Source organism: Chlorocebus sabaeus, chromosome 20, assembly GCF_047675955.1.
Source record: "Chlorocebus sabaeus isolate Y175 chromosome 20, mChlSab1.0.hap1, whole genome shotgun sequence".
In the NCBI taxonomy this organism is placed as follows: Eukaryota; Metazoa; Chordata; class Mammalia; order Primates; family Cercopithecidae; genus Chlorocebus; species Chlorocebus sabaeus.
The window spans coordinates 12,383,777-12,408,772 of record NC_132923.1 but is presented as its reverse complement, the minus strand read 5'-3'; the positions used below and the strand labels follow the sequence as shown (position 1 = coordinate 12,408,772).

At 47.5% G+C, this 24,996-nt stretch overlaps 4 protein-coding genes and 1 long non-coding RNA gene across 9 annotated transcripts in view; 3 read left to right on the top strand and 2 right to left on the bottom strand.

Annotated features, from left to right (window-relative positions):
- The first annotated feature begins 104 nt into the window (after positions 1–104).
- C20H1orf56 (chromosome 20 C1orf56 homolog) lies at positions 105–4,202 on the top strand. Its single transcript, XM_008019316.3, has 2 exons — positions 105–1,283; positions 3,193–4,202. Exons 1-2 carry the CDS (start codon positions 279–281, stop codon positions 3,211–3,213), a joined length of 1,026 nt encoding a protein of 341 aa, XP_008017507.3. The 5' UTR covers positions 105–278; the 3' UTR covers positions 3,214–4,202.
- On the bottom strand, positions 3,743–12,185 carry CDC42SE1 (CDC42 small effector 1). 2 transcript variants are annotated; one of them, XM_037997974.2, is made up of 6 exons: positions 12,023–12,167; positions 9,208–9,343; positions 8,085–8,401; positions 7,426–7,536; positions 6,643–6,733; positions 3,743–6,076 (listed from the first exon to the last, which is right to left on the bottom strand). In XM_037997974.2, exons 3-5 carry the CDS (start codon positions 8,136–8,138, stop codon positions 6,659–6,661), a joined length of 240 nt encoding a protein of 79 aa, XP_037853902.1. In that variant the 5' UTR covers positions 8,139–8,401; positions 9,208–9,343; positions 12,023–12,167; the 3' UTR covers positions 3,743–6,076; positions 6,643–6,658. The 2 variants fall into 2 exon arrangements, with proteins under 2 accessions (XP_037853902.1, XP_037853901.1); XM_037997973.2 differs by lacking the exon at positions 9,208–9,343 and having other exon boundaries at positions 12,023–12,185.
- Positions 12,186–12,295: 110 nt separating this feature from the next.
- On the top strand, positions 12,296–20,651 carry MLLT11 (MLLT11 transcription factor 7 cofactor). Its single transcript, XM_007977276.3, has 2 exons — positions 12,296–13,092; positions 19,382–20,651. Exon 2 carries the CDS (start codon positions 19,388–19,390, stop codon positions 19,658–19,660), a length of 273 nt encoding a protein of 90 aa, XP_007975467.1. The 5' UTR covers positions 12,296–13,092; positions 19,382–19,387; the 3' UTR covers positions 19,661–20,651.
- Positions 17,431–22,171, bottom strand: LOC140709464 (uncharacterized). Its single transcript, XR_012089954.1, has 2 exons — positions 22,067–22,171; positions 17,431–19,497 (listed from the first exon to the last, which is right to left on the bottom strand). It is a non-coding gene; the product is annotated as an uncharacterized lncRNA (long non-coding RNA).
- A 464-nt stretch (positions 22,172–22,635) lies between these two features.
- Positions 22,636–24,996, top strand: part of GABPB2 (GA binding protein transcription factor subunit beta 2) — a 62,400-nt gene continuing 60,039 nt past the window's right edge. For all 4 annotated transcript variants that reach the window (XM_037997972.2, XM_037997970.2, XM_037997969.2 and 1 more), the window contains exon 1: positions 22,636–22,742. The gene's annotated coding sequence lies outside the window, so the exon portion shown is untranslated. The remainder of the gene's footprint in view (positions 22,743–24,996) is intronic.

The following is a 24,996-nucleotide window of genomic DNA, read 5'->3' as shown; positions in this document are numbered from 1 at the left end:
TGCGATGAGACATTTAAGCTCTACTCCAAAGAAGTGAATGACTCTTTCACCACCCCTTGCATCCCAAACCTTCTTTCGGTTCTGGCAGAGTTCTTGCCGCAGAGATTCCTTAGGAGCACCCCGCGCGGTGCGCGGGCGCCTGCGCGTCGAACCCCACCCCCTTCCCCGCGGGCCTCGGTTCAAACGACCCAGTGGGTCTAGAGCGGAAGGGAGGGAGCGAAGGTAGGAGGTAGGGCCTGCCTCAGTGGCCTCCCTCCCAACCCCAAGAGCCCAGCCCCATGGTCCCCGCCGCCGGCGCGCTGCTGTGGGTCCTGCTGCTGAGTCTGGGTCCCCGGGCGGCGGGGGCCCAAGGCCTGACCCAGACTCCGACCGCAATGCAGAGGATCAGTTTACGCTCTGCGGGCCCCAGGACCCGCAGCTACCGGAGCACCGCCTGGCCTGTTTTTCCCCGGAAGACGAGGATAATCCTAGAGGACGATAATGATGCCATGGCCGACGCCGACCGCCTGGCTGGACCGGCGGCTGCAGAGCTCTTGGCCGCCACGGTGTCCACTGGCTTTAGCCGGTCGTCCACCATTAACGAGGAGGATGGGTCTTCGGAAGAGGGGGTTGTGATTAATGCCGGAAAGGATAACACCAGCAGAGAGCTTCCCAGTGTGACTCCCAGTACAGCGGGGAGTTCCAGCACGAGGTTTATAGCCAATAGTCAGGAGCCTGAAATCAGGATGACTTCAAGCCTGCCGCACTCCCCCGGGAGGTCTACTGAGGACCCGCCAGGCTCGGAGGCCACCCTGAGCCAGTGGTCCACACCCGGGTCTACCCCGAGCCGGTGGCCGTCACCCTCATCTACAGCCATGCCACCTCCTGAGGATCTGCGACTGGTGCTGATGCCCTGGGGCCCGTGGCACTGCCACTGCAAGTCGGGCACCATGAGCCGGAGCCGGTCTGGGAAGCTGCACGGCCTTTCCGGGCGCCTTCGAATTGGGGCGCTGAGCCAGCTCCGCACGGAGCACAAGCCTTGCACCTACCAACAATGTCCCTGCAACCGACTTCGGGAAGAGTGCCCCCTGGACACAAGTCTCTGTACTGACACCAACTGTGCCTCTCAGAGCACCACCAGTACCAGGGCCACCACTACCCCCTTCCCCACCATCCACCTCAGAAGCAGTCCCAGCCTGCCACCCACCAGCCCCTGCCCAGCCCTGGCTTTTTGGAAACAGGTCAGGATTGGCCTGGAGGATATTTGGAATAGCCTCTCTTCAGTGTTCACAGAGATGCAACCAGTAAGTGTTTGGTGATAAGCCAGAGTCTTTGATGAGGGATCTGAAAAGTCCTGATATCTAAAACCCAGTTGCTAAGCCAGCCAGTGTTGCTTACATGAACTGTTACTGACTTACCTGATTATTGCTTGATAACATGCATTGGTTATTCACAATGTTAGCCATTGATTCCACCTTTTATTTTATTTATTTTATTTTTTTTTGAGACGGAGTCTCGCTCTGTCGCCCAGGCTGGAGTGCAGTGGCCGGATCTCAGCTCGCTGCAAGCTCCACCTCTAGGGTTTACGCCATTCTCCTGCCTCAGCCTCCCGAGTAGCTGGGATTACAGGCGCCCGCCACCTCGCCCAGCTGGTTTTCTGTATTTTTTTTAGTAGAGACGGGGTTTCACCGTGTTCGCCAGGATGGTCTCCATCTCCCGACCTCGTGATCCGCCCGTCTCAGCCTTCCAAAGTGCTGGGATTACAGGCTTGAGCCACCACACCCAGCTGATTCCACCTATTATTTATTGAGCAACTACTGGTTGGTCATTAGGTAAAATGTCTTACTGCTCATTAGGTGATTATTGACCAAATAGTTAAGATTGGAAATACTTTTTTTTTTTTTTTAAGACAGAGTTTCACTCTTATTGCCAAGGCTGGAGTGCAATGGCATGATCTTGGCTCACTGCAACCTCTGCCTCCCAGGTTCAAGCAATTCTCCTGCCTCAGCCTCTTGAGTAGCTGGGATTATAGGCACTCACCCACTACCACACCCAGCTAATTTTGTTTTTGTTTAGTAGAGATGGGGTTTTACCATGTTGGCCAGGCTGGTCTAGAACTCCTGACTTCAAGTGATCCACCTGCCTCGGCCTCCCAAAATGCTGGGATTATAGGCATGAGCCACTGAGCCTAGCCCTGGAAATTCTTTCTTTTTTACAAAGTCTCGCTATATTGCCCAGGATGGTCTTGAACTCCTGGGCTCAAGCAATTCTCCTGCCTCAGCCTTCCAAAGTGCTGGGATTACAGGCAGGAGCTACTGTGCCCCTGGCCATAAGACTTTTTTTTTTCAAGACAGGGTCTCACTCTCATCACTCAGGCTGGAGTGTGGTGGTGCAATCACAACTCACTGCAGCCTCTATCTTCTGAGCTCACGCAATCCTCCCACTTTAGCCTGCTGAGTAGCTGGAACTATAGACTTGCACCACGCCTGGCTAACAAGATCTCACTATGTTGCCCAGGCTGGTCTCCAACTCCTGAGCTCAAGGGATCTGCCCACCTTGGCCTTCCAGAATTCTGGGATTACAGACATGAGCCACCATGCCCAGCCCATAAAGACTTTTTGATGCACAGATAATTAACAGATATGGAGGATCTTAATCAATTAATAGTTTTGACCTAATACAGCTTAATAGCAACAACTGCAAAAATTTGAGGTCTTACTATGTGCACTTTACCTGAATCGATCTTCACACCCTATGAGGTATTATTATCCCCGCTTTTCAGATGAAGAAATTGAGGTTTACAAAGCTAGTAAGTGGCAGAGCCATGAGATTTAAATCAGGTTTGACACCAGTGCCAACCCTCTTCACCACTACCATCTGGGAGAACTGTCCTTCCTGGACAAGGAAGGATAATCCTCTGCTTTACCCAGAATTACCAAAGGTTCTGATTGACTTGATAAGGTTTCAATTGATATGGATGATAGGACTTTGAGGAGGGAAAGGTGATAAACAAAGCATATGCTTGGTCATTTTGCTTGTTTCTGTTTTTCTCCTTGTGTGTCCAGTACCATTATTGCATACAAAAATAAGTAAAGTGTGGGCAATAGGGTTGAGGGAATATGGGTTTGTGGGAGGGGGAGATGAAGCAAGGAAGGGAAAGAATATAGATGTGGTTGTAATTTCCCTTTTTCTCTTTTTTTTTTCCTTACCCAGATAGACAGAAACCGGAGGTAATAGCCACTTCATCCACATGAGGAGATATCAGCATCTCAACCTCTCATGCCCTTTCAATCCTAGCACCCACTAGATATTTTCAGAACAGAAAAACAAAACTGGAAAATACATTGTTTGGTCTTGTGTTTCTTTACAGAGGTACCTGAGGGAGGAGAGACATAAATCTCTTCATCACTAAGACTGAACTGTGTAACTAGCAGCCTCTGGCTTATTCCCTACTCCCTGTCCCTCAGGATAAAATGTTGATATTGCTCATTTTCCTCATTTCCAACATTGTTTTAAAACAACTACTTCTTTTACAGGCTTGAAAAATCTCAAATAAACGCTAAGAAAAGGGAGTAGGAAGAACAAGGAGTTGAGCCCTTGAAAGATGACATTGGTCTTCTTGCCTTCATAATACTTGGCCCTCTCTCCTCAGAAGGGCAATGTTGGTACAAAATTCCATCTTGGCCACTTTGGAGGAGTTATCTTCATTAGCCACATCCATCCTTTAATCCAACACACACCTGCAGTGATTACTGTGCAACTATTTTGCTTAAATTTTTTTATTTGAAAAATGTATTTAAAAGTCCAACAACTTTTTAATATAAATTATGACTCTCAAACCCATTCCCATCACTTTATTAGTGATGGTAGCATACATATTAGAGAAGGTAGCTAAAGGCAAGAGAGCACCAAAGGAAAAAGACTGTGTCCAAAGAACAGGTATTAAATGGGGCTGAAGATCATGGTAACCAGAGATTTCCAGGAGTCTCTAATCTTTCTATCCTATCCTGTTAACCCTTTAGATCTCTAGTATAACACTCAGGCTACTGAGGTATTTTAGGGCAACAAGTTGGGTTACTTTCAGAGCAACCAGCTTGACTGGAACTGAGAGTAAATTGGGAATGTATGACCAATCTTAGACCCTGAAAAATGGCAGAAAATACATGGAAATTAAAAAAAAAAAAAAATAGAACCTCAGTCACTGCTCTGTAGGTATAAGCAAACTGAATGGGTGGTGGAATTGGCAGAATGGATACCAGTTCCTACCTTCCTGACCCCACTACCATAAAACAGGATGTTTCCTGTTGCAAATCGAATGAGACCCCAGCCTTCTTGTCTCACAGCAGGCAGGAGCTCATCTGTCTTGTTCTGCCTTCCTAATTACCTGGAAGGGCCAGAACAAAGAACACCTGAGAATACTGAAAGTGCCTAAAGACCCCTGCTCCTACGTTGTTTTCCCATCTAAAGCAGACTCTTCAGCCGGGGGTGGGGGGCAGTGGGACCTGGTCTTCAGACAAAACTCCCTGAGTCTAATGTGTGTCTGGTTCTAGGACTAGGGCACAGAAATAGAGCTTAAAATTTGGGGAGGATAAGGAGTGTATCTACTGCTTCTCTCTCCCCCATCCTCAATCCTACCATACCCTGTTCATATCTACACTGTAGGAACCACTTCTCCAGAGGGCGAGAATGGAGAGCATGGGACCTGTCCATCACAGCAACATGCGAGCACAAGCAAAACACTGAATAAAGAATTGTTTGGAGATTATGTGCAGCCCTGCTGGGCCTCATTTATACGAGCTCCTAGTTCATCCATGGCTCGGGCTTAAGATGAGTAACATGATGAGGGTAGCATGCCAAGCAGAAATCACTTCGGAGAAAAATATCTTGACTTTAGAGCTGTGGTTCTCAAATGGAGGCGATTTTGCCCCCTAGGAGAAATTTGGCAATGTATAGAGACATTTTTGGTTGTCATAACTAGGGTGGGCCAGGGATGCTGCCAAATATCCTGTAATGCACAAAACAGGAAACAGGTATCCTTTACCAAGAACACTTCAGCCCAAAATGTCAAAGGCATCTCGGTTGTGAAACCTTGTTCTAGAGCCTCTCCCTGCTCCCGTGCTGTGAGGATCTTAAGACTCCTAAACTCACAGATGATTGTTTTCAACCTATTTATCTCACCATCCTCAATGATCAGAAGTCCACCTTGAGATGGACTTACTCCTAGTTGTGCTGCATTCTGGGTTTCTCTCCAGACCCCTCTTCCTCCTCTCACCTGGGCCACCAGGGAGGTTGGCAGAGGGCAGGAAAAATGCCCCAAGACTTAAATGGAATGTCATCAGGTGAAAAGCTATCTCTTACCTTAACTCTTATTCGGTGGGAAACAAGGTTCCTAATAGGGATAGAGTTAAGGGTGGAGGCAACAGCAGGATGGGGATAATTAAGAGAACCTGAATTAAATTTTTAATATTTTAAAAGAGGAAAGTTGCTGGGAAGCTGGTAAACAGAAACAGAGGATTGATTAGAGGCCTAACTAGAGAGAGACACTGGTATTAGCAGAGAGATATTGAGGGGCTGTGAGCCTAAAGTTTGAAATCTGAAGAGTGGAAAAGGGAGGAGGCACCCCCACCAGCCCGTTTGACATCTGCTTTAGTTCGTTCCAGGAGGAAGAACGGCAGGGAGGTAGGGAGCTTCTCAGTAAAGCCAGCTTCAGCTTTGATAATCTCACCCACCTACCCCATTTAAGGAGTTCCAGGTTAAGAGTTTAAAAACAGGTGGCACCCAGACCATCATTCAGGAGACAGGAACTCATTCCAGGTTCCTAGAGAACTCCTATCTCAGATCTGAAGGTGTCCAGGGCTTCAGCTGAGCTCCTCTGGCTAACCAGTAGTCACTTGGTCAGTCCTGCTGCCTTGACCCCATCTCCAGGAGGGGCTATAGCCAGAGGGAGTAGAGGGAGTCCAGCCCCCAAGCCTTGTGAGGCACTGTTAGGCAGATAGGGAAAAGAGGGGTCCTTAGATCACTGGTTCAAGGAGGGATCTGGTAGGGGCAGCATTTCTTCTGGGCTGGAAACAGAATGGGGGTTTCAAGATGGCAGAACCTGAAATTTAAAAAAAAAAATTTTTTTTCTTAAAGATTAGCCTCAAAGAAAACCAAGGCTTTAGGAAGAAGGCACTACCTAGTGCAGACTCTAAGCTGTTTCCACAGTGTGTTCTTTACTTCTATCTGCACAACACCCTCTCAGTCTTTCTATATCCTACGCTTTTTTTTTTTTTTTTTTTTTTTGAGACAATCTCGCTGTGTTGCCCAGGCTGGAGTGCAGTGGCACGATCTAGGCTCACTGTAACCTCCACCTCCCGGGTTCAAGCGATTCTCATGCCTCAGCCTCCCAGGTAGATGGGACTACAAGAGCATGCCACTGTGCCCGGCTAATTTTTGTATTTTTTGGTAGAGATGGGGTTTTGCCTCATTGGCCAGGCTGGTCTTGAACTCCTAGCCTCAAGTGATCCACCCACCTCAGCCTCCCAAAGTGCTGGGATTATAGGCATGAGCCACCACGCCTGACCACACCTTTCTTTCTTGCATGAGATCAGGGTTCTGAGTCAGGGTATCAGGTTGTGTTGTTATGGGGGCTGAGGTGTAGGGTGGGTTTCTCTAATCACTCACCGTTCCATTATTGGAGCTATAAGCCCCTAGAATTGCTCCATGGCCTATCTCGGTTTCCCTTGGATCTCATCTGCTCCTGAACTGCACCTGTCTGTGAAAAAACAGATGTGAGACACCTTCCTAAGTCTTCATATCCTACAGTAAGTACTCTACTTTGTGCCCTCCAAGGAAAAGGTTGATGCCATCTCCTTGACAATAGCAGCCGTCTACTAACCGCCATTCCTCCTAGGGGAGTCTCAATGCCTCTTTTCACACTGGCCTTCATGAGGATGAGGTAAAATGGGTCTTTTACTAATATTCCCTCACAATGGATTCTCCCCTATATACCTGAGTTTCAGGATCTGGGAAAAGACTATCTTTAGACCCATTTCCCTTATTTTGGGAACAGAAGTGCATCTTAGACATTATTTAGGATGACAGTGCTCAGCTTTTTTCCTGTCCCAACACTCTTAAATATATGATTTACTCTGACACTGAGATAGCAGCTCTTAATTAGGAGAAGGGAGGATTATAAGCTTTTTGGAAAAAGCCCTCCAACTATTAAGATATATATACCCCCTACCCCAGTGAAGAACAATCTGCTAAGTTGTAAAGATGAGAGAACCTAGGCCCAGACACCTAAAATGCCAGGTCTCAGGTTTCCACAACTTGTGACCAGGACTAGAATCCCAGGTTTTTACTTCCCCATTGAGTATTTTCATATGTCCCTAGCTTGAACTTTCAAAAAGAAGGAACGGTTATAGACCTCACCCCCGTATCAACCTCTCCCCATTTCCTTGTTACCATGGCAAGTCCATCTCCGGCCCCCATCTCCCCAGAGCCAATGTGAGTCAGGTGGACAAAATTCATTGGTTCCCCAATCATGGTCCGGTCAATCCGTCTTCTCTTCTTCTTCTGCTTGGAGAAGATAAGGAGTCATGTCTTAAGGCCCCTCCTCCAGTCAGAGTGGAGGAAGGGAAAAGAGTCTTCAAAACCACTAAAAAGCTAAGGGCCTGGTGGGAAGAGGGGATGTGGCATTGTAACAGGGAAACCACTAGGGCATGAAAGGCAAAGCTGGAACAACAAAAGCACACAGAAGACATGAACCAGAGTAGTGAGGGCAGTGGCCTGTAGAGTGAACAACGGACGAAGAAAGGACACGTCAGAGTCACCTCTGACTGATGACGAAATAATGGGGAAAACTGACAGGTATGCAGCTCCACCTACAAACCCCGCCCAGCTCAGAATGGACAGGAACAGGAGGTAATAGCTAGGACTATTCACTTCTTCCATCACTCAATGCCCTTTATTCCACATACACAGCTGCTTGACTATAGAAGCTCCTGACACAGAGGGAGGCAAGAAGTGTGCTTTTTAGATGGCAGATCCTAGATGGTGTGGCTACCTCACAGCACATGGTAATTGACTGCTCTTTGGGTTAGGATGGGGGTGGGGAGACTCACCGGCTGGGGTTTCTCTACCACACAGCAGCCCAGTTTGTGCCAAAATTCACTCATGTTCCCTGATGGTTCCAGCTTCACTCCTCTGTCTGAGGCCCCAAAGGGCTCTTGCTCTGGTGTTTGGACAACCCACTCCTCACTCTCCCCAGATATAACAATACCCTGGGTTCACTCAGCTGGATGGGTCCAGAGAAAGTAGAATCCCTGGAACCCTTAACTGAGCAGTGAAGGTCAGTGTCTCAGAGCCTGAGAGATGAACAGGACCAGAGAGAGAGGTGGGCAGGCAGGCACAAGGTTATGTCTTCCTCAGACTCGGAACCCTGGATTAGAAGAAAGTAAAAAGAAAGATCAATGAGAAATCTCCCCCTCCCCCAATCCTTGAGAAACCTCCTGATGAGCCTATATCTTCTCAGTCCTCCCTGAGAGGCCTGAGACCTGTACATGAACACTCGTTCCCAAACACTACAAACCTCAGTTTGACTCTTAAGATAAAGGAACAGAACCAAAAGGCCACCAAGGGGTTAAGGAGCAGTGGCTGGTGGTACCAAGGGAGAGGAAGGGGGCTAGAAGCACTTAGAGTTAAAAGGATGGGCGAGGACCAAAGGACAGTGGCAGAAATTAGCAAAGTTTGGGGTGCTAGAAGCTCCAGCTCCCTTCTCTCTGAGTTTAGGGCAGAAGGGGAGGGGCATTTAAGTGACTCTGAAGAGGAAATAGTGGTTTTTTGTTCTCACAAACAAGGTCTCCACCCTGTCCCTGCCTTTTTTCTTACCTTGCCCTGAATGCTAGAGTTTCTTTTTATTTATTTATTTATTTATTTATTTTTTATTTATTTTTAAAATTTGTTTATTATTATTATACTTTAAGTTGTAGGGTACATGTGCACAACGTGCAGGTTTGTTACATATGTATACTTGTGCCATGTTGCTGTGCTGCACCCATCAACTAGAGTTTCTTTAAGAACAGGGGAGCCCTGGACCACTGAGGTCCTAGGAGACTGACAGGTTGGCCCTCAGGAAAGACTTTCTACAATGAGAAATGTTTTCCCCCTCTGCTGCCCTGTTCCTCCTGATTTCCCTCCAGTGAAATCCAATCCCTCCCAGAAGCCAGTTAGCAGTTCCTTTATTACCTGACCTTGAGATCCTTCCTGAAGGCTGTGTGCATTCTGTTTATCTGTGTCCTGTATCACTGCACTCCTGTGTGTACACCTCTGTTTGCACATGTGTGGCATGGCCATATCTCCACGTGTGTCCAGTACAGATCATCTGTGTACAGGTTGTGGGTACATGTGCCAGGTATCTTCTGTCCCATGAGGAATATTTTCCCCACCGTCCACATGTCCTATCTGCCACTCTGCTCTGCCTCACACCCTATAGGGCCCAGGCTCCCCTCCAGCTGTGACCTGTTCTCCCCTCCCTCCTCACCAATTCCATCCTCAAGCTTCGTCAGTCAACCAGACACAAGGAACTTTCCAATAGTACTAGTGTCCAGGGAAGAACTTCCTCCCTTCTCACTACTGCCAGCCAGGGTAGGACACATCTGGGTTTCTTCTTAGACTCACTTGCATTTCCCCAGTCCTATAGTACAGACAACCTCAAAGATTCCAAAAAGGGGAGTTTCATAAATACGACACTTTAACATGAACAGGAATCTCCCTTTCTTCCAGGCCAGGAACACTGATGCTTTGGCACCCCAGACTGATTTAAAAACAAGAGACAGGCCGGGCGTGGTGGCTCACGCCCATAATCCCAGCACTTTGGGAGGCCAAGGCGGGCGGATCACCTGAGGTCAGGAGTTTGAGACCAGCATGGCCAACATGGTGAAACCTCATCTCTGCTAAAAATACAAAAGATTAGCTGGGTGTGGTGGCGCATGCATGTAATCCCAGCTACTTGGAAGGCTGAGGCAGGAGAATCGCTGGAACCGGAGGTCGCAGTGAGCCAAGATCGCGCCATTGCACTCCAGCCTGGGCAACAAGAGCGAAACTCCACCTCAAAAAAACAAAACAAAACAAAACAAAAAAACAAGATAGCAGGTTGTAGTAGCATGCGCCTGTCATCCCAGGTACTGGGGAGACTGAGGCAGGAGGATCACTTGAGCCCAAGAGTTGGAGGCTACAGTGAGCCATGTTTGCACCACTGCACTCCAGCCTGGGTGATGGGGCAAGACCCTGTCTCAAATACAAAAAAAAAAAACAACACACACACACACACATAAAGAGAGGTTTTTTAACAGCCTTGAGATGAGATCACACAAACACTCAAATGCAGCGTCTAGGGGAAGGGAGAACCCAGGAGGCTAGGCTTTCTCTTACTTCCCTTCTCACCAATGGAAGGGAGGAGTAACCAGAAGGAGCGGAAGCTAAAACACAGCTGTCCAGAGAGGAGAGCTGTGGTCAGTGGGACGTCAGTGAGTCAGTCATAGGGTTTATCCTTATGGTGGTAGTGGCAGGTGGTAAGGGTTGGGGGAAAATGAAGAATTAGAGGAAACCCCCAACACCAGCAGGCAGGCTGTACAGTGACTGGACTCTCCCTCAACATCTCCTGCCCTGCTCAAAGCTGAGGGACAGAGGTGGATAGTGCTGGGAGGGAAGAGGAGAGGAGAGGGGGAGGAGGAGAGAGGGAAAGGGGCAGTGCAGAGAACAAGGCCATTTCTGTTTCTTTTCCAGGGACCTGACCAGAGCTGGGTGGAGGGAAAGTGTGTGTGTGGGACTTGGCATGAAATGACCAATGATGACGAGATGTGACCAGGAAATTCCATTCCCTAGGACATTAGGGTCTCTGAAACTTGAGGGTGGGGTCAGAATGTGAAGACAGGTCAGGGTGAATGTGATGGTAGCACAGGGAAGGGGGGATGGGAACAAAGCCAAAAAAGGAAGTAAGAGCCACTGGCGGCCACTCTTCTTTAAAGCAGGCAGAAGAGAGTGAGTTGAGGAAAAATGAAGTCCTGAGCTGGTCAGCCCAGGCGGAAGAGCCACCGAATCCAACCCCACAGTGGGTAGGGAAGGGGCTGAGAAATCAACAGGAGGGATGAGGATTAGACCGCATAAGGCCACGTCCTTGGTGCTCAGAACTCGGCCTCTCTGAGTTCCAAATGGCAAGAGTGAAATATGGAACCGGGAAAGCCACCCCCCACCCCCACGAAGATCACACTAGGACTTGAGGGTCTCAAAGCTGTTGGGAGGTGAGCAGAAGGGTTAGGAAAGAGGTGCCAGGGAGGAAGGATGTACAGGCTAGTTCTCTGGTCCCGTTCGGGCCCCAAACCGGTTCACCCGGTCCCACCGCCTCTGGCCCTAAGGCCTCCAACCCGCGGCCTGACAAGCCCTCACATGAAGCAGCTGGAGAGAAAGAAAGAATCGAGAGAATGGAATGGGCAATTCTGGCTAGAAGCCCGGGGCAGCAGCTGGTCCCTGTGTGGAGACCCCTAGATATGGAGGGCTTAGGAGGGGCTCTGGAGAAGTGGAGTGGACTCCATATTTCAGCCAAGTGACAGGCCCAGCCCCAACCTTCCCCTTCCCCAGGAAAGGTCTTCTGGGGGCTTAAGAGGAAAGAGGGCTAGGCCCTAAGCCTCCCCTCCCCAAGTATATTCAATCACACAGATTCCATATCTGTCTCCCCCCACTACCCAACTCTACCCAGAAGTTCTCTGCTCTTCCCAACCCTTAACCGGATTGGGACCTCCCTGGGAATCTTTCGGACCCTCTCCTTCCCACCCCCACCCCAACATTCCAGTTCCTTCTTTTCCTTCTACTCTTCAGCGGCCTCAGCCTGCGCACCCCAGGAGGGTGGATGAGGATGGCCACCCCGGGCGCGCACCCCGTTCCCAACGCCCCAGCATCTCTGCAGCCCAAGACATCCGCCTTCCCCACACCCCGCATCCGGTGTGTCTCCGCCTGGCCCTGCCGGCGCGGCGGGCGGGCCGGGGAACGAACTGCACGGCCTCACCTGAACTTCTCCGGTATCCAGACGTTCAGCTACAGCTGGCGGGGGTGAGGGGCTCTGCTCCGTGGCCGCCAGTGTGGGCTTCCCGGGCTAGCTCTGCGGCCCGGTGGGGGAGCCCAGGACGAGCCGGCAGAGGTGGGGCCGGCTGAGGGCGGAAGCGGCGGCGACGCGATTACGAAACCCGTCCGGCTCGGAGCCGAGCGCACAGCTCCCCTCTGGACTGCGGAGGCACTGCATTGTGCGAGGCGTGGGAGGGTGCCTCTGCAGCCCCCCAAGGCCGCCGCCCCTGAGGGGAGAACCGGAGAATGCGGACACCTAGATGAGGGCCTGGCACCCAAGCTGGGGCCCCCGAAATCTCACGTTCCCTTTGCGCGCCAGGCATTTCGGGGCAAAACGAAGCGGAGCCCCCCAAACCCCGAGACCTAACCAAGTTCAGTGATTCGCAGAAGCACGCCCCCCCACCCCAAATCTCTTCTGTGCTCTACCCAAAATAGAATAGGACTAGGTTTATTTACCCATTGTGAGGGTAGAGAGGCGAGTCGGGAGGATCAGGGATTGGGAGAACGGGTGGAAAAATATGATTCTTAAAAATACCTTGTAACCTGGAGTCCTTAAATTGTAGAAGAAAGGAACACTACTTTCCATTGTAGTCTAGAGTTAAGATTTCAAGTCCATAAATTAGAGGACCTAAAATTAGAGGGCAATTAACTGCTCATTCATTGCGCCCCTAGTCAGCATGGGGATGCTGGAGGAGATCGGGAATAATAGCTCAGACCAATGAGCCTACGGAGACGCTTTAATCGTCTCTTTCCCTCAAGTGTTCTGGAACCTATCATTTGAATTAGCCGAGTCAGGCAGGAGGGGGCGGGGAATCCTTCTGCCCTTCTTAGGAGGGGCTGCATTGCAGGGGGAGAGCTAACTGACAGACTCAGTCACTGAAGAGGGAAAAGGAGTGAGAAGACAAAGCCGTCAAAGCCCCAACAGCTTTGTATTTCTCCAGCCCGGCGCAGATCCCGGAGCCCCCGAGGCACTCCCTCCATCTTTGGAACACGCCAGTAATTGATTGATAACAGGTAAACCAAACTGAGGGAGGGGGGCAGGGGGCTGCAAAGATAGAAGAGCGGCTGCTTATGGTTAGATTGAAAGACCCCACATAAGGTGGGGGACAGCTGAAGAGGAGAGAAGGGGGCGCTATGAACAATGGGTAGTTATTTCTTCACAGCATCCTTGCCTTGTTACCTTGTACAGCCCATTAATTTCTAACAATTTACATGTAGTTATTTCTCAGCACCTACCTCCTTATTTCAAGTATCCTTTTCTGTAATTTATTGTCCTGTGTATTTAATATCTTCAGTCTACTTATCTTCCTTTTCAAACCATAATTTGTTCTACCAGCTATGTGATGAATCTTTAGTCCTACTGTATCTCTCTGCCCTCTACTTCCCTATACTTGCAATTTTTTTCTGTAGTGTTCTATGTTTCTCTGTAGGGGGGAGTTTGGGAGGGGGTTATATGGGATAATGTTCAGTGTAATCCTGACCTTTCTTTGGACAATCTCTTTCACTCCACCTCAAATCTTTGCTCCAAAGAAAGAGGCAGCCTGGGGTAGGAAAGGTGGGGGCCTCTGTGTTGGAGAACTGCCTGATTCCATAGTGAAATCGGTATAGCCCACAGGAGCTAGCTATGGGGACAGATTCTGGAAAAGAATGATTATTTGCAGCTCAGTGGAATTGGTGGGGGAATGCTAATAGGAAAATCCAAGCTCTGACTGAGGCACACATTATGAGATGCCAGAGAGCTTCCGCTCCCCTCTACCACCACCACCACCTTGTCCTTCCCCCTTCCCCATGGTGGCAGCATGACACAGCAAGGCCCTGTTGAGTAGGCCTTGGATGCCCACAAAGGGTCTGGACAAAGGATATTTGGGTGTGTCTGTGTGCCTCTGAGAGCGATGTATCTTTCTAATCTATATATTTGCTAATCATGTATCTCTAAGAACAGAGTGATAATTAGAAATTGCCTTTGCCTAAAATACCTGGATAATTTAAAATGAAGATTAGTGGGAAGCATTTATTGAACATATGTTGTGGTACAAGGTACTGTCGAAACCCTTTAAGTAAATGATACCGTTTAACATAATGATAGATGTAAAGATAGATGAAGTAGGGGTGGAGAGCATTTGTGGAGGGGAAGGGGAAGCTAGCCAAAAAAGGAAACTTTTGCAAAATTTGGAGTATTTGATAATTAAATCCATACTATATTAAATCAAAAATGTCATTACTATTTACATTAGTGAATAGTATTTTAACTTCAATTTTCTGTGTAGTCTTAGTTTTATGTTCTTGACTTGATTTTAATGCCACATATGCTTGCATGCATGTCTTTCTTGAATGTATTTTGTACCCTGTGTACATGTCTCTGGGTCAATGACATAGAGATTTTAGGCCTTTTGAGTTAATGTTTCATAAAATTTCCTTTAGCTTTTTAAATTGCAAGATAGCTCTACCAAACACTCAGGGACTATTTGAGCAGTTTTTTATACATAGTCTGGTTGTAAGAAAAGGAGTCAGTTTGTCAAAGAGCTTTTTCTTCTTCTCAGATTCTAGCTTGCTCTCTACTGCCCTTTGCTTTTCCCCATTCAGATCACAATTATAGGAATAATCACCTAACCTACGGAATATCTATTCTTCAGCAACTAAGAATTATTTTAAGTTTTGGGAATACTGGTATAGGTTTATATAAAACTGTTGGCAACTATCCATGTACAACACAAAAAGGGATCAGATTGGGAATTATGAGACCTGGATTCTACAGAAACTGGCTGGAAGTCTTCCCATTAATTTCTAAGATGTCTTCTAGTTTTAAAATTCTGTGATTTTTTCCTCCCATGATTCTTTTTTTTTTTTTTTTTTAGTTGGAGTCTCGCTCTGTCGCCCAGGCTGGAATGCATTGGTGCGATCTTGGCTCACTGCAACCTCCACCTCCCGGGTTCAAGCGATTCTCCTGCCTCAGCCTTCCGAGTAGCTGGGATTACAGGCACCTGCCACCGTGCCCAGCTAATTTTTGTATTTTTAGTAGAGACGGGGTTTCACTATCTCGGCCAGGCTGATCTTGAACTCCTGACCTTGTGATCCACCCACCTCGGCCTCCCAAAGTGCTGCGATTACAGGTGTGTGCCACTGCACCTAGCCCCATGATTCTATTTTTCAAAGAGCCTATAATGTGCCTTGCATTATACTAAGCTCGTTCTGGAGAAGACTTGTCAGGGAGGAGAGAGAAAACAACCCAGCTAGCTGGGGAAATAACTGGTAACAGTAAGAATCCCTGTAGCCACAAGTCCGTAACAGTACTGACTCCTAGGGTATGCTTCTTAGGATCTCTATAGTCCCAGATTTAAGCAGGGGGAGGTTGGTTAATGGATACAACCATTTTTTTTTTTTTACCTCTCTTTCTGTGCACATCTCAGCAAAGTACTATGGAGATTATCAGAGTTGAATATCATAGGATGATGACCTCACCTTTCCAACATGCTCCCCCACCCTGCTCCAATCCCTGCATCACCCTCCTTCTAAGCAGCTTCTCTGCTGAGTAATGCTCAGTTCCCAGGGTTTATTTTGGAACTTAAACTAAGAAGAAAAAGAACAACGCAGAATTCACTTTTAACATTAAAAACATCCTAGCCTACCCACTCACCATTCCTGAAGCCCCCACACTCTCACGCATCACTGTGTTCTAGATTAACACTTTCTTTTTCTGCCTTGGTACAGTCATTTCACACTATACTGGAACATTTTGGAACCATTTAAGGCCATCACTTAGGAGTCTCTGACCTGGTGAGACCCAATAGGGTGTGTTGGAGAAAGGCCTTTTGAAACTTGGGGTTGTTTTTGGAGGCGGTAGAATGTTCTTTCTGCTCCTTTGGGAACATTTCGACTAATGCTTTTTTTTTTTTTTTTTTTTTTTTTGCGACGGAGTCTTGCTCTTTCACCCAGGCTGCAGTGCAGTGGTGCTATCTTAGCTCACTGCAAGCTCCGCCTCCCGGGTTCACATAATTCTCCTGCCTCAGCCTCCCGAGTAGCTGGGACTACAGGCACCCCGCCACCACGCCCGGCTAATTTTTTTTATTTTTAGTAGACACGGGGTTTCACCGTGTTAGCCAGGATGGTCTCGATCTCCTGACCTCGTGATCCGCCCACCTCGGCCTCCCAAAGTGCTGGGATTACAGGCTTGAGCCACCGCGCCCGGCCACAACTAATGTTTCTTGACGCTTGGCTAGTAAGTAGCAGGATGGAGGCTGTAGGCAGCTGTAATAGTCATATAATATCAGGCACGGCTTGGGTAGAATGAGTAGAGAAAGTGATAGATCCACTAATGCACAGAAGAGTATCTGATTCTGTTAAAAGACCTTCTTCCAATCTGAACTTTAAATCCAAATGGATTTCCAATCCATTTGCTCTCATTATCATCAGTATACTCCAGCATTGGGATCAGAGAAAAGAGACCCCTATTACAGCATAGAAAAGTTACTTATTTATTATTACTTTTTTTGAGATGGAATTTCACTCTTGTTGCCCAGGCTGGAGTGCAATGGCAAGATCTCGCCTCGCTGCAACCTCCGTCTCCCAGGTTCAAGCAATTTTCCTGCCTCAGCCTCCCAAATAACTGGGATGACAGGCATGCGCCACTTCACCTGGCTAATTTTGTATTTTTAATAGAGACAGGATTTCACCATGTTGGTTGGGCTGGTCTTGAGCTTCTCACCTCGTGATCTGCCTGCCTCTGCCTCCCAAAGTGCTAGGATTATAGGCGTGAGCCACTGCGCCTGGCCAGGAAGGTTCTTCTAGCACCTGGGTTTTGTTCTGAAGGAGAGTAGGCTAGAGAGAAATGGATTGTTAAGGCTTACCTGTGGGCTAATATATGGGAATGGCAAGGTATTAAATAGTGAGGGAAAGTTAATCAGCAGCCTTGAATGTCTTTGTGTAGAAAGCCCAGCACTCGTGTACAGAGAAGGTAGACTGGTTTTTATCCTTGGGGAATCTCCTAGGTATGGGGACAGATTCTGGAAAAGAATGATTATTTGCAGCTCAGTGGAATTGGTGGGGGAATGCTAATAGGAAAATCCAAGCTCTGACTGAGGCACACATTATGAGATGCCAGAGAGCTTCTGCTCCCCTCTACCACCACCTTGTCCTTCCCCCTTCCCCGTAGTGGCAGCATGACACAGCAAGGCCCTGTTGAGTAGGCCTTGGATGCCCACAAAGGGTCTGGACAAAGGATATTTGGGTGTGTCTGTGTGGCTCCAAGAGATGTATCTTTCTAATCTATATATTTGCTAATCATGTATCTCTAAGAACAGAGTGATAATTAGAAATTGCCTTTGCCTAAAATAGCTGGATAATTTAAAATGAAGGTTAGTGGGAAGCATTTATTGAACATATACTGTGGTACAAGGTACTGTCGAAACCCTTTAAGTAAATGATACCATTTAAGATAATAATAGATGTAAAAATAGATGAAGTAGGGGTAGAGAGCATTTGTGGAGGGGAAGGGGAAGCTACCCAAAAAAGGAAACTTTTGCAAAATTTGGAGTATTTGATAATTAAATTTATACATTAAATCAAAAATTTATTTACTATTTACATTAGTGAATAGCACTTTAACTTCAATTTTCTGTGTAGTCTTACTTTATGTTCTTGACTTGATTTTAATGCCACATATGCTTGCATGCATGTCTTTCTTGAATATATTTTGTACCCCATGTACATGTCTCTGGGTCAATAACATAGAGATTTTAGGCCTTTTGAGTTAATATTTCATAAAATTTCCTTTAGCTTTTTAAATTGCAAGATAGCTCTACCAAACACTCAGGGACTGAGCAGTTTTTTATACATAGTCTGGTTGTAAGAAAAGGAGTCAGTTTGTCAAAGAGCTTTTTCTTCTTCTCAGATTCTAGCTTGCTCTCTACTGCCCTTTGCGTTTCCCCATTCAGAAAGCAATAACACCATCCCTATACATAAAATACAGTAACAGTGATCTATAATCCCAAACTGATGGAGTTAGGTAAAACTCTACAGGGTGTTGGGGGGGATGCTAGAGGAAATAGAGTAGATGAAGCTGAGTAAGTTTAAGGAAGTTATCTGGAAGAGGTGAGTTTATAGTAGGGTTTAGAAGGCAAGAAGGAAAATAGCAGAAAAGTCATGGAAGGCCTTTTCACACATACTATGAGCTATTAAACCAAAGTCAGGAGGAGGAAGTCAAGTATTTTTAAGTATAATAGGAGTTTGGGCTAGGGGAATGGGGGTTCCTCTATAGACTTGGAGGTTTTTTTGTTTTTGAGACAGGGTCTCACTCTATTCCCCAGGCTGGAGTGCAGTGGCACAATCTCAGCCCACTGGAACCTCTGCTTCCTAGGCTCAAGTGATTCTCCCACTCAGCCTCCCAAGTAGCTGGGACTACAGGCGTGCATCACCAGGCCCGGCTAATTTTCTGTATTTTTTGTAGACGGAGTTTCGCCATGTTCCCCAGGCAGGTCTGGAACTCCTGGTCTCAAGCCATCTGCCTGCCTTAGCCTCCCAAAGTGCTGGGAATACAGGTGTGAGCCACTGAGCTCTTGAATGGAGTCCTGAAATGTGGAAAGTTTTTTTTTTTTTTTTGACAGAATCTTGCTCTGTTGCTCAGGTTGGAAGGCTCACTGCAACCTCACCCTGCTGAATTCCAGCAATTCTTGTGCCTCAGCCTCCCTAGTAGCTGGAACTACAGGCATGAGCCACCATGCCTGGCTAATTTTTTGTATTTTTAGTAGAGGCAGGGTTTCCCCATGTTGGACAGGCTGGTCTTGAACTCCTGGCCTCAAGTGATCCACCCACTCTGCCTCCCAAAGTTCTGAGATCACAGGCATGAGCCACCGCACCTGGCTGAAACATGGAAAGTATTTTAAGGTGGAGAATGGAGAGAGTTAAGCAAGACAGGAATGAGCATAACTCTAACAGAGGCTATACCACCGCTGGGAAGAACGGGCTAGATTTTGGAAGGCCTTGAAAATCAGACCCAAGATCAATTTGATGCAATAGATGGTGAATAAGTCATTCCAAATGGGAAGAAGTTTAGAAAATAGTAGAAATTCATAATAAAGGGTTTCTGAAGCTTGTCCAAGGGAACTTGGATTATCTCCAGAGGTAATAGGGGATATTGAGCTTCTTTTTTTTTCCTCCCCAAATTCCTTTTTACTGGTGGGCTTGGAAGATATACAATTTTTAAAAAGAAATTCCTTTTTACCGGTATGTGGAGTATCTATGCAAGGAAAGGCCATGGGCCACAAAGAAGTTGCTGTAGCATGAAAACTGACAAGTGGTTTCTTTCTAGGAAGCTATGAGGGACCCTGTGAGTAGCCAGTACAGCTCCTTTCTTTTCTGGAGGATGCCCATCCCAGAACTGGATCTGTCGGAGCTGGAAGGCCTGGGTCTGTCAGATACAGCCACCTACAAGATAAAAGACAGCAGCGTTGGCAAAATGATCGGGCCAGCAACTACAGCAGACCAGGAGAAAAACCCTGAAGGTGATGGCCTCCTTGAGTACAGCACCTTCAACTTCTGGAGAGCTCCCATTGCCAGCATCCACTCCTTCGAACTGGACTTGCTCTAAGGCCAAGACTTCTCTCTCCCACCACCTTGCCCTCATTGTCTTCCCTCTCAAGCCCCTTCCTTTCCACTCCTTTCCCATTTTAATCTTCTCTATTGTGTTGGTGGTGCTGATGAATCTGCCAGAGTTGAGTTCTATGTATTTATTTATGTCTACTCCATTTCTCTCAAAAGCCCTCAAGTCACAAAGTAAATGGTTCAAGCAGTAGAGTACTGGGTCACAGGGATTCCTCCTTCCCCCCCAAATATTAACTCCAGAAACTAGGCCTGACTGGGGACACCTGAAAGTAGTATAGTAGTGCAAAATGGAAGACTGATTTTTGACTGTATTTTAATCAGCTTCAGAGATTCTTTAAACCTTCCTAATTTCCTGCTCCAGGCCAGTAAATACAAATATTTCTTCAAGGGGTGATGAAAACCTTGGAAGTTTTAATCTGAAGTTATCTGCTATGAAAGGCTAAAGTGATTAAGTCTCATGCTTTTTTTTTTTTTTTTTTTTTTTGATCCTGCTCTTTCTTATATTCTTTTTCTTCCTCAGAGAAATCAGGAGGGTAGTTGGAGGTATAAAACAGGAGGAAATATTATGGAAAATGAAAATAGGGAAAATAACTGAATCATTTTAGAAGCAGCTAATTTCTTTTCTCAAGAGTATCCCTTCTTCAACCCTACTCACTCTACAACTTTGCTCCTGTGGGTTGAAAACTCTAGCTAAAGAAAGTTATCAAATCTTAATATGCATTCCTACTATTATTACAGTTTTTAAGGTTTCAATACAATCTTCTGAATGGCATAAGTCCTTAGTATTTTAGCCTTACCTCCTGCATTTGCAATATGTAAAACTAATCAGTGGGCACAGTTCTTCAGCTACATTGAGACCCTGAAATGAACAATTACATTCTGACTCTGCATCTTGTCCCCAATCCTTCCAAAATTATTGTTGCTGATTTGTGCTGCCATTTAACTCATTTATTTAATAAAAACATTCAATCCCAGGACTGGAGTCTGGTTTTCTCTCTCTTCACAAGGGAAGCCATAGAAATCTGAGAAATTAGCCTTGCTTTCACATTCAGCTTATACATCTTTTTATTTTTTATTTTTTGAGACAGGGTCCTGCTCTGTCACCCAGGTTGGAATGCAGCAGCGCAATCACTGCTCACTGCAACCTCCACCCACCAGGGTCAAGTGGGCCTCCCACCTCAGGCTCCCAAGTAGCTGGGATTACAGGGGCCTGCCACCAGGCCTGGCTAATTTTTGTATTTTTCATAGAGATGGGGTTTCACCATATTGCCAGGCTGGTCTCGAACTCCTGACCTCAGGTGATCTGCCCGCCTTAGCCTCCCAAAGTGCTGGGATTACAGGGGTGAGCCACTGCGCCCGGCCTCATTTTATCTTTCTATAATAATATTCAACTTAGAGGAAGAATGATTTGAATAGCATTTAGACATTAAATGGTGAACGTCGCATTGAACAGATAAATAATGAAAGGGCAAAATCAAAATGAGAAAAGTAGGGAGACAGCTACAACCACTCTTCTGCTTGCCCACTGACTACCAACATATTTCAGGTAATAATTCTCCTAGGTGCCTAAGAAGATAAACGAATTCACTCAAATACGTTATCTGCTTAATTTCTGGTTTTTGTGTGCCTACTATAGGAAAGCACTGAGCCAAAAGAATGTAAACGGGAATGAGACAAGACTCCAACTCTCAAGAGAAACTGTAAATACCAATATGGATAGGACAGCACTGGGCAGTGTATCATAAATAAGGATGACCTAGAGAAGTCCCCAGGGGGGAGAAAAAAAGGCAAATCCTCCCTCTAGGCCATGAAAACCCCACATCTAAAGACGGTCCCAGTCTAACGGAGAATGGGGCCAGGAAGGATAAGCAGTGCGAAGGATAAGCAGTGCGTCCTTTTCTATTTTTACTGAGTTTTGAAAGGCCCCTTCAGAGCCCTTCAGTCATGGCAATTGGTGGGTGGGGACAGGGATCAACTGGTAAATAAAATGACTAAATGGATTTGCAAACTCATGTACCATCCTCTTGCAGGCCTCCAAAAAGAAATGACTCAGGCCGGGCGCGGTGGCTCACGCCTGTAATCCCAGCACTTTGGGAAGCCGAGGCTGGCGAATCACTTGAGGTCAGGAGTTCGAGACCAGCCTGGCCAACACGGTGAAACGCCGTCTCTACTAAAAATACAAAAATTAGCCCAGCGTGGGGAGAGGCTGAGGCAGGTCAATCACTTGAACCCGGGAGGCGGAGGTTGCAGTAAGCCGAGATGGCGTCACTGCACTCCAGCCTGGGCGACGGACGAAATGAGACTCCGTCTCAAAAAATAATAATAAAGAAAAGAAATGACTCAGTTATTTGTTTCACTGTTCGCACGGACAGCTTGGCTCTGGGGTCCTTACATTCGGGCTGTAACTGGAAAAATGTGTCCATCAGGCACCAGAACCCAATTCACAAACAAAGCCAGGAACGTCCCAAACAGCTGCAGCCGAGGTTTGGGATAAGGAAGTGAAGCTTTCCTGTCAACCTAAACCTGGCCGCTCAGGACCCGGAAGAAGCAGCCAAGAGTTAAGACGCAAACTGCAAGACTGATGCACGATCCGAGTCTCTCTCAGCGGTTCTCCAGGTTCTTGGCGCCAACACGAGCCCCGGGCTCCGTCCCCTGCTGGAACTATTCAGACGCGCAAGACACGTAACCAGCAGTCCTCCGCCCCATCAAATAGTCCTGCCTAGGATGCCTCGGTGACGCACTTTTCCACCTCAGAAGTCCCTCAGGAGATATGCGATGAGCCTCGGGGGTGCATCATCTTTCTGTTCGAATGGGAGTATGGGTTTTCTGATCATTTTCCCTTCACAGATTCCTCCGCCAGAAATCTTACTCGCGGCGTCTTCATTTCCGGGTCCGCCATTTCCTTGCCTCTGTTTCTCCACGAGGGGGGGTTAAAGGCCCCCAAAACATGCACACATGAAAAGGGCAAAAAGTAACCGTCCTTGACAGGCAGTCTTAACTAGAGAAGGAAACGGGACTAAACTGGCGGGCTCCGTGGAAGCGCGGCCGGCAGCGTCCCGGACGAGGAGGTGAGGGGAAAGAAGAGATGTGTGGACTCCGGGGGGCGTCAGGGCTGGAAAGGAAAGTGCCGTGAGAAGTCACACCGCTTCCCAGCCCAGCCTCGGACTTCTGGGTGCGGACCGCGCGGCTCCCCGTCACCGAAGCGGGGGCAGCTGGGGGAGGGGGACGGAGAGGAAGGGGATGCTGTCGGGAGGAAGGGGAGGGGACTGGAAGGAGGTGAAGAAGGGGTGGGTGTAAGACCTGGGGCTGGGGAGCTGGACCAAGGGAAGCCCAGGCCGCGGAGGTGACCACTAGGGGGCGGGGCGGAGCCGGAGCCGAGGCCTGTCGCCAGAGGCTGAGTTTGGCTCCCTGCCCCAAATTGGTTCCCATCTTTCAGACAGACATTGGTGTGAGGAACTGTAGGGTTTATGATAGAGAGGGAAACGGCGACCCTCATTCTCTGACCCTAATAATGACCTGAAAGATAACTAGTGAACTCGGTAATCTGAACGAGAGCAGTACGGGTCCTGCCTCTGCTTTTTTGCTTTTTTTTTTAAACTGAGTCTCGCTCTGTCACCCAGGCTAGAGTGAGTGGCACGATCTCGGCTTACTGCAACCTCCAGCTCACTGCAACCTCCGCCTCCCGGGTTCAAGTGATTCTCCTGCCTCAGCCTCCCGAGTAGCTGGGATTACAGGCGTATGCCACCGTGCACGGCTAATTTTTGTATATTTTTAATAGAGACGGGGTTTCACCATGTTAGCCAGGCTGGTCTCGAACCCCTCACTTTAGGTGATCCGCCCACCTTGGCCTTCCAAAGTGCTGGGATTACAGGTGTGAGCCACGCTCCCGGCCTCGACTCCGCTTCTTTCACAGTTGTTTGTACAGCTGGCCGCCCAGTGGGGACTTGAGCAATACTAAAAGAAACGTAGATTCTTCCATTGCATTTCTCCTTTCCGTTGGCTGTCTCCTGTTCTCACATACTTCCTTGAGCCAGAGGTCATCCCATTCCTCTCCCTTTTCCCGAAAGGGCTTTCTCTCTAGGGGGTCCGCCCACCCCATTGTCTTTGGAAAAGGACAATCTATGGCTTACTATCAACAATGTAACAAAATTTTGGCCATCCAGGACCATATTTTCATTTAATCACTTGGTCCACCCAATCCAGTGGAGATGTTCTTAGACATGTATTTTCACACCTGCTTTGATGACAGTAAGGACAAAAAACTGACCCATCCAAATTCTTAAATAAACAAAAGTAATTAATTACTCTTGGATAATAGAATACTTTGTTGTCAAGAGCTCAAGCACTTCATGAATTATTAAAACACACACTTATTGAAAGGTTTTGGCCAGGCGCAGTGGCTCACGCCTGTAATCCCAACATTTTGGGAAGCTGATGTGGGAGGATCCCTTGAGCCCTGGAGTTCTAGACCAGCCTGGGGAAAATAGGGAGACCCCTGTCTGTGCAGAGAAAAAAAGAAAAAAAAATTTTTAATCAGTTGGGCCTGGTAGTGCCCACTGGTGGTCCCAGCTACTCGGGAAGCCGAGGTGGGAGGATCTTTTGAGCCCAGGAGGTCGAGGCTGCAGTGAGCCGTGATTGCGCCACTGCACTCCAGCCTGGACCACAGAGTGAGGCCCTGTCTCTTTAGAAAACAAACAGGCTGGGCATGGAGGCTCTCGTCTGTAATCCCAGCACTTTGGGAGGCCGAGGAGGGTGGATCACCTGAGGTCAGGAGTTCGAGACCAGCCTGGCTAACATGGTGAAACCCCATTTCTACTAAAAATACAAAAAATTAACCGAGTGTGGTGGCACACGCCTGTAATCCCAGCTACCCAGGAGGCTGAGGCAAGAGAATGGCTTGAACCCGGCAGGTGGAGGTTGCAGTGAGCCGAGATCATACCATTGTACTCCAGCTTGGGCAACAAGAGCAAAACTCCATCTCAAACAAAAAAACAAACAAACATACTTTATCCAATCCCCTATTGATATATATTTAGATTCTTTTCAATCTTTTTATTTATTTTTATTTTTAGAGACAGGGTCTTGCTCAGTACTTTATTCCATCCCCTACTGACATATATTTAGATTCTTTTCCATCTTTTTTTATTTTTTATTTATTTTTATTTTTAGAGACAGGGACTTGCTCAGTCACCCAGGCTGGAGTGCAGTGATCATAGTTCATCGCAGCCTCAAACTCCTGGGCTCAAGCGATCCTCCCGCCTTAGCCTCCTGAATAGCTAGGACTACAGGTGTGGGCCGCCACACCCTGTTAATTTTTTTATT

Bases quoted from the DNA above. Each gene is read 5' to 3' on its own strand.
- C20H1orf56 (XM_008019316.3), top strand. From the start codon at position 279: ATGGTCCCCGCCGCCGGCGCGCTGCTGTGGGTCCTGCTGCTGAGTCTG. The intron at 1,284-3,192 runs GTAAGTGTTTGG...TTCCTTACCCAG, and splicing joins TGTTCACAGAGATGCAACCA to ATAGACAGAAACCGGAGGTA.
- CDC42SE1 (XM_037997973.2), bottom strand. From the start codon at position 8,138: ATGAGTGAATTTTGGCACAAACTGGGCTGCTGTGTGGTAGAGAAACCC. The intron at 7,537-8,084 runs GTGAGTCTCCCC...TTCTCCAAGCAG, and splicing joins TGGTAGAGAAACCCCAGCCG to AAGAAGAAGAGAAGACGGAT. The intron at 6,734-7,425 runs GTAACAAGGAAA...GTTTTTTCACAG, and splicing joins CCGGAGATGGACTTGCCATG to ACAGGTGCAGTTCAGGAGCA.
- MLLT11 (XM_007977276.3), top strand. From the start codon at position 19,388: ATGAGGGACCCTGTGAGTAGCCAGTACAGCTCCTTTCTTTTCTGGAGG.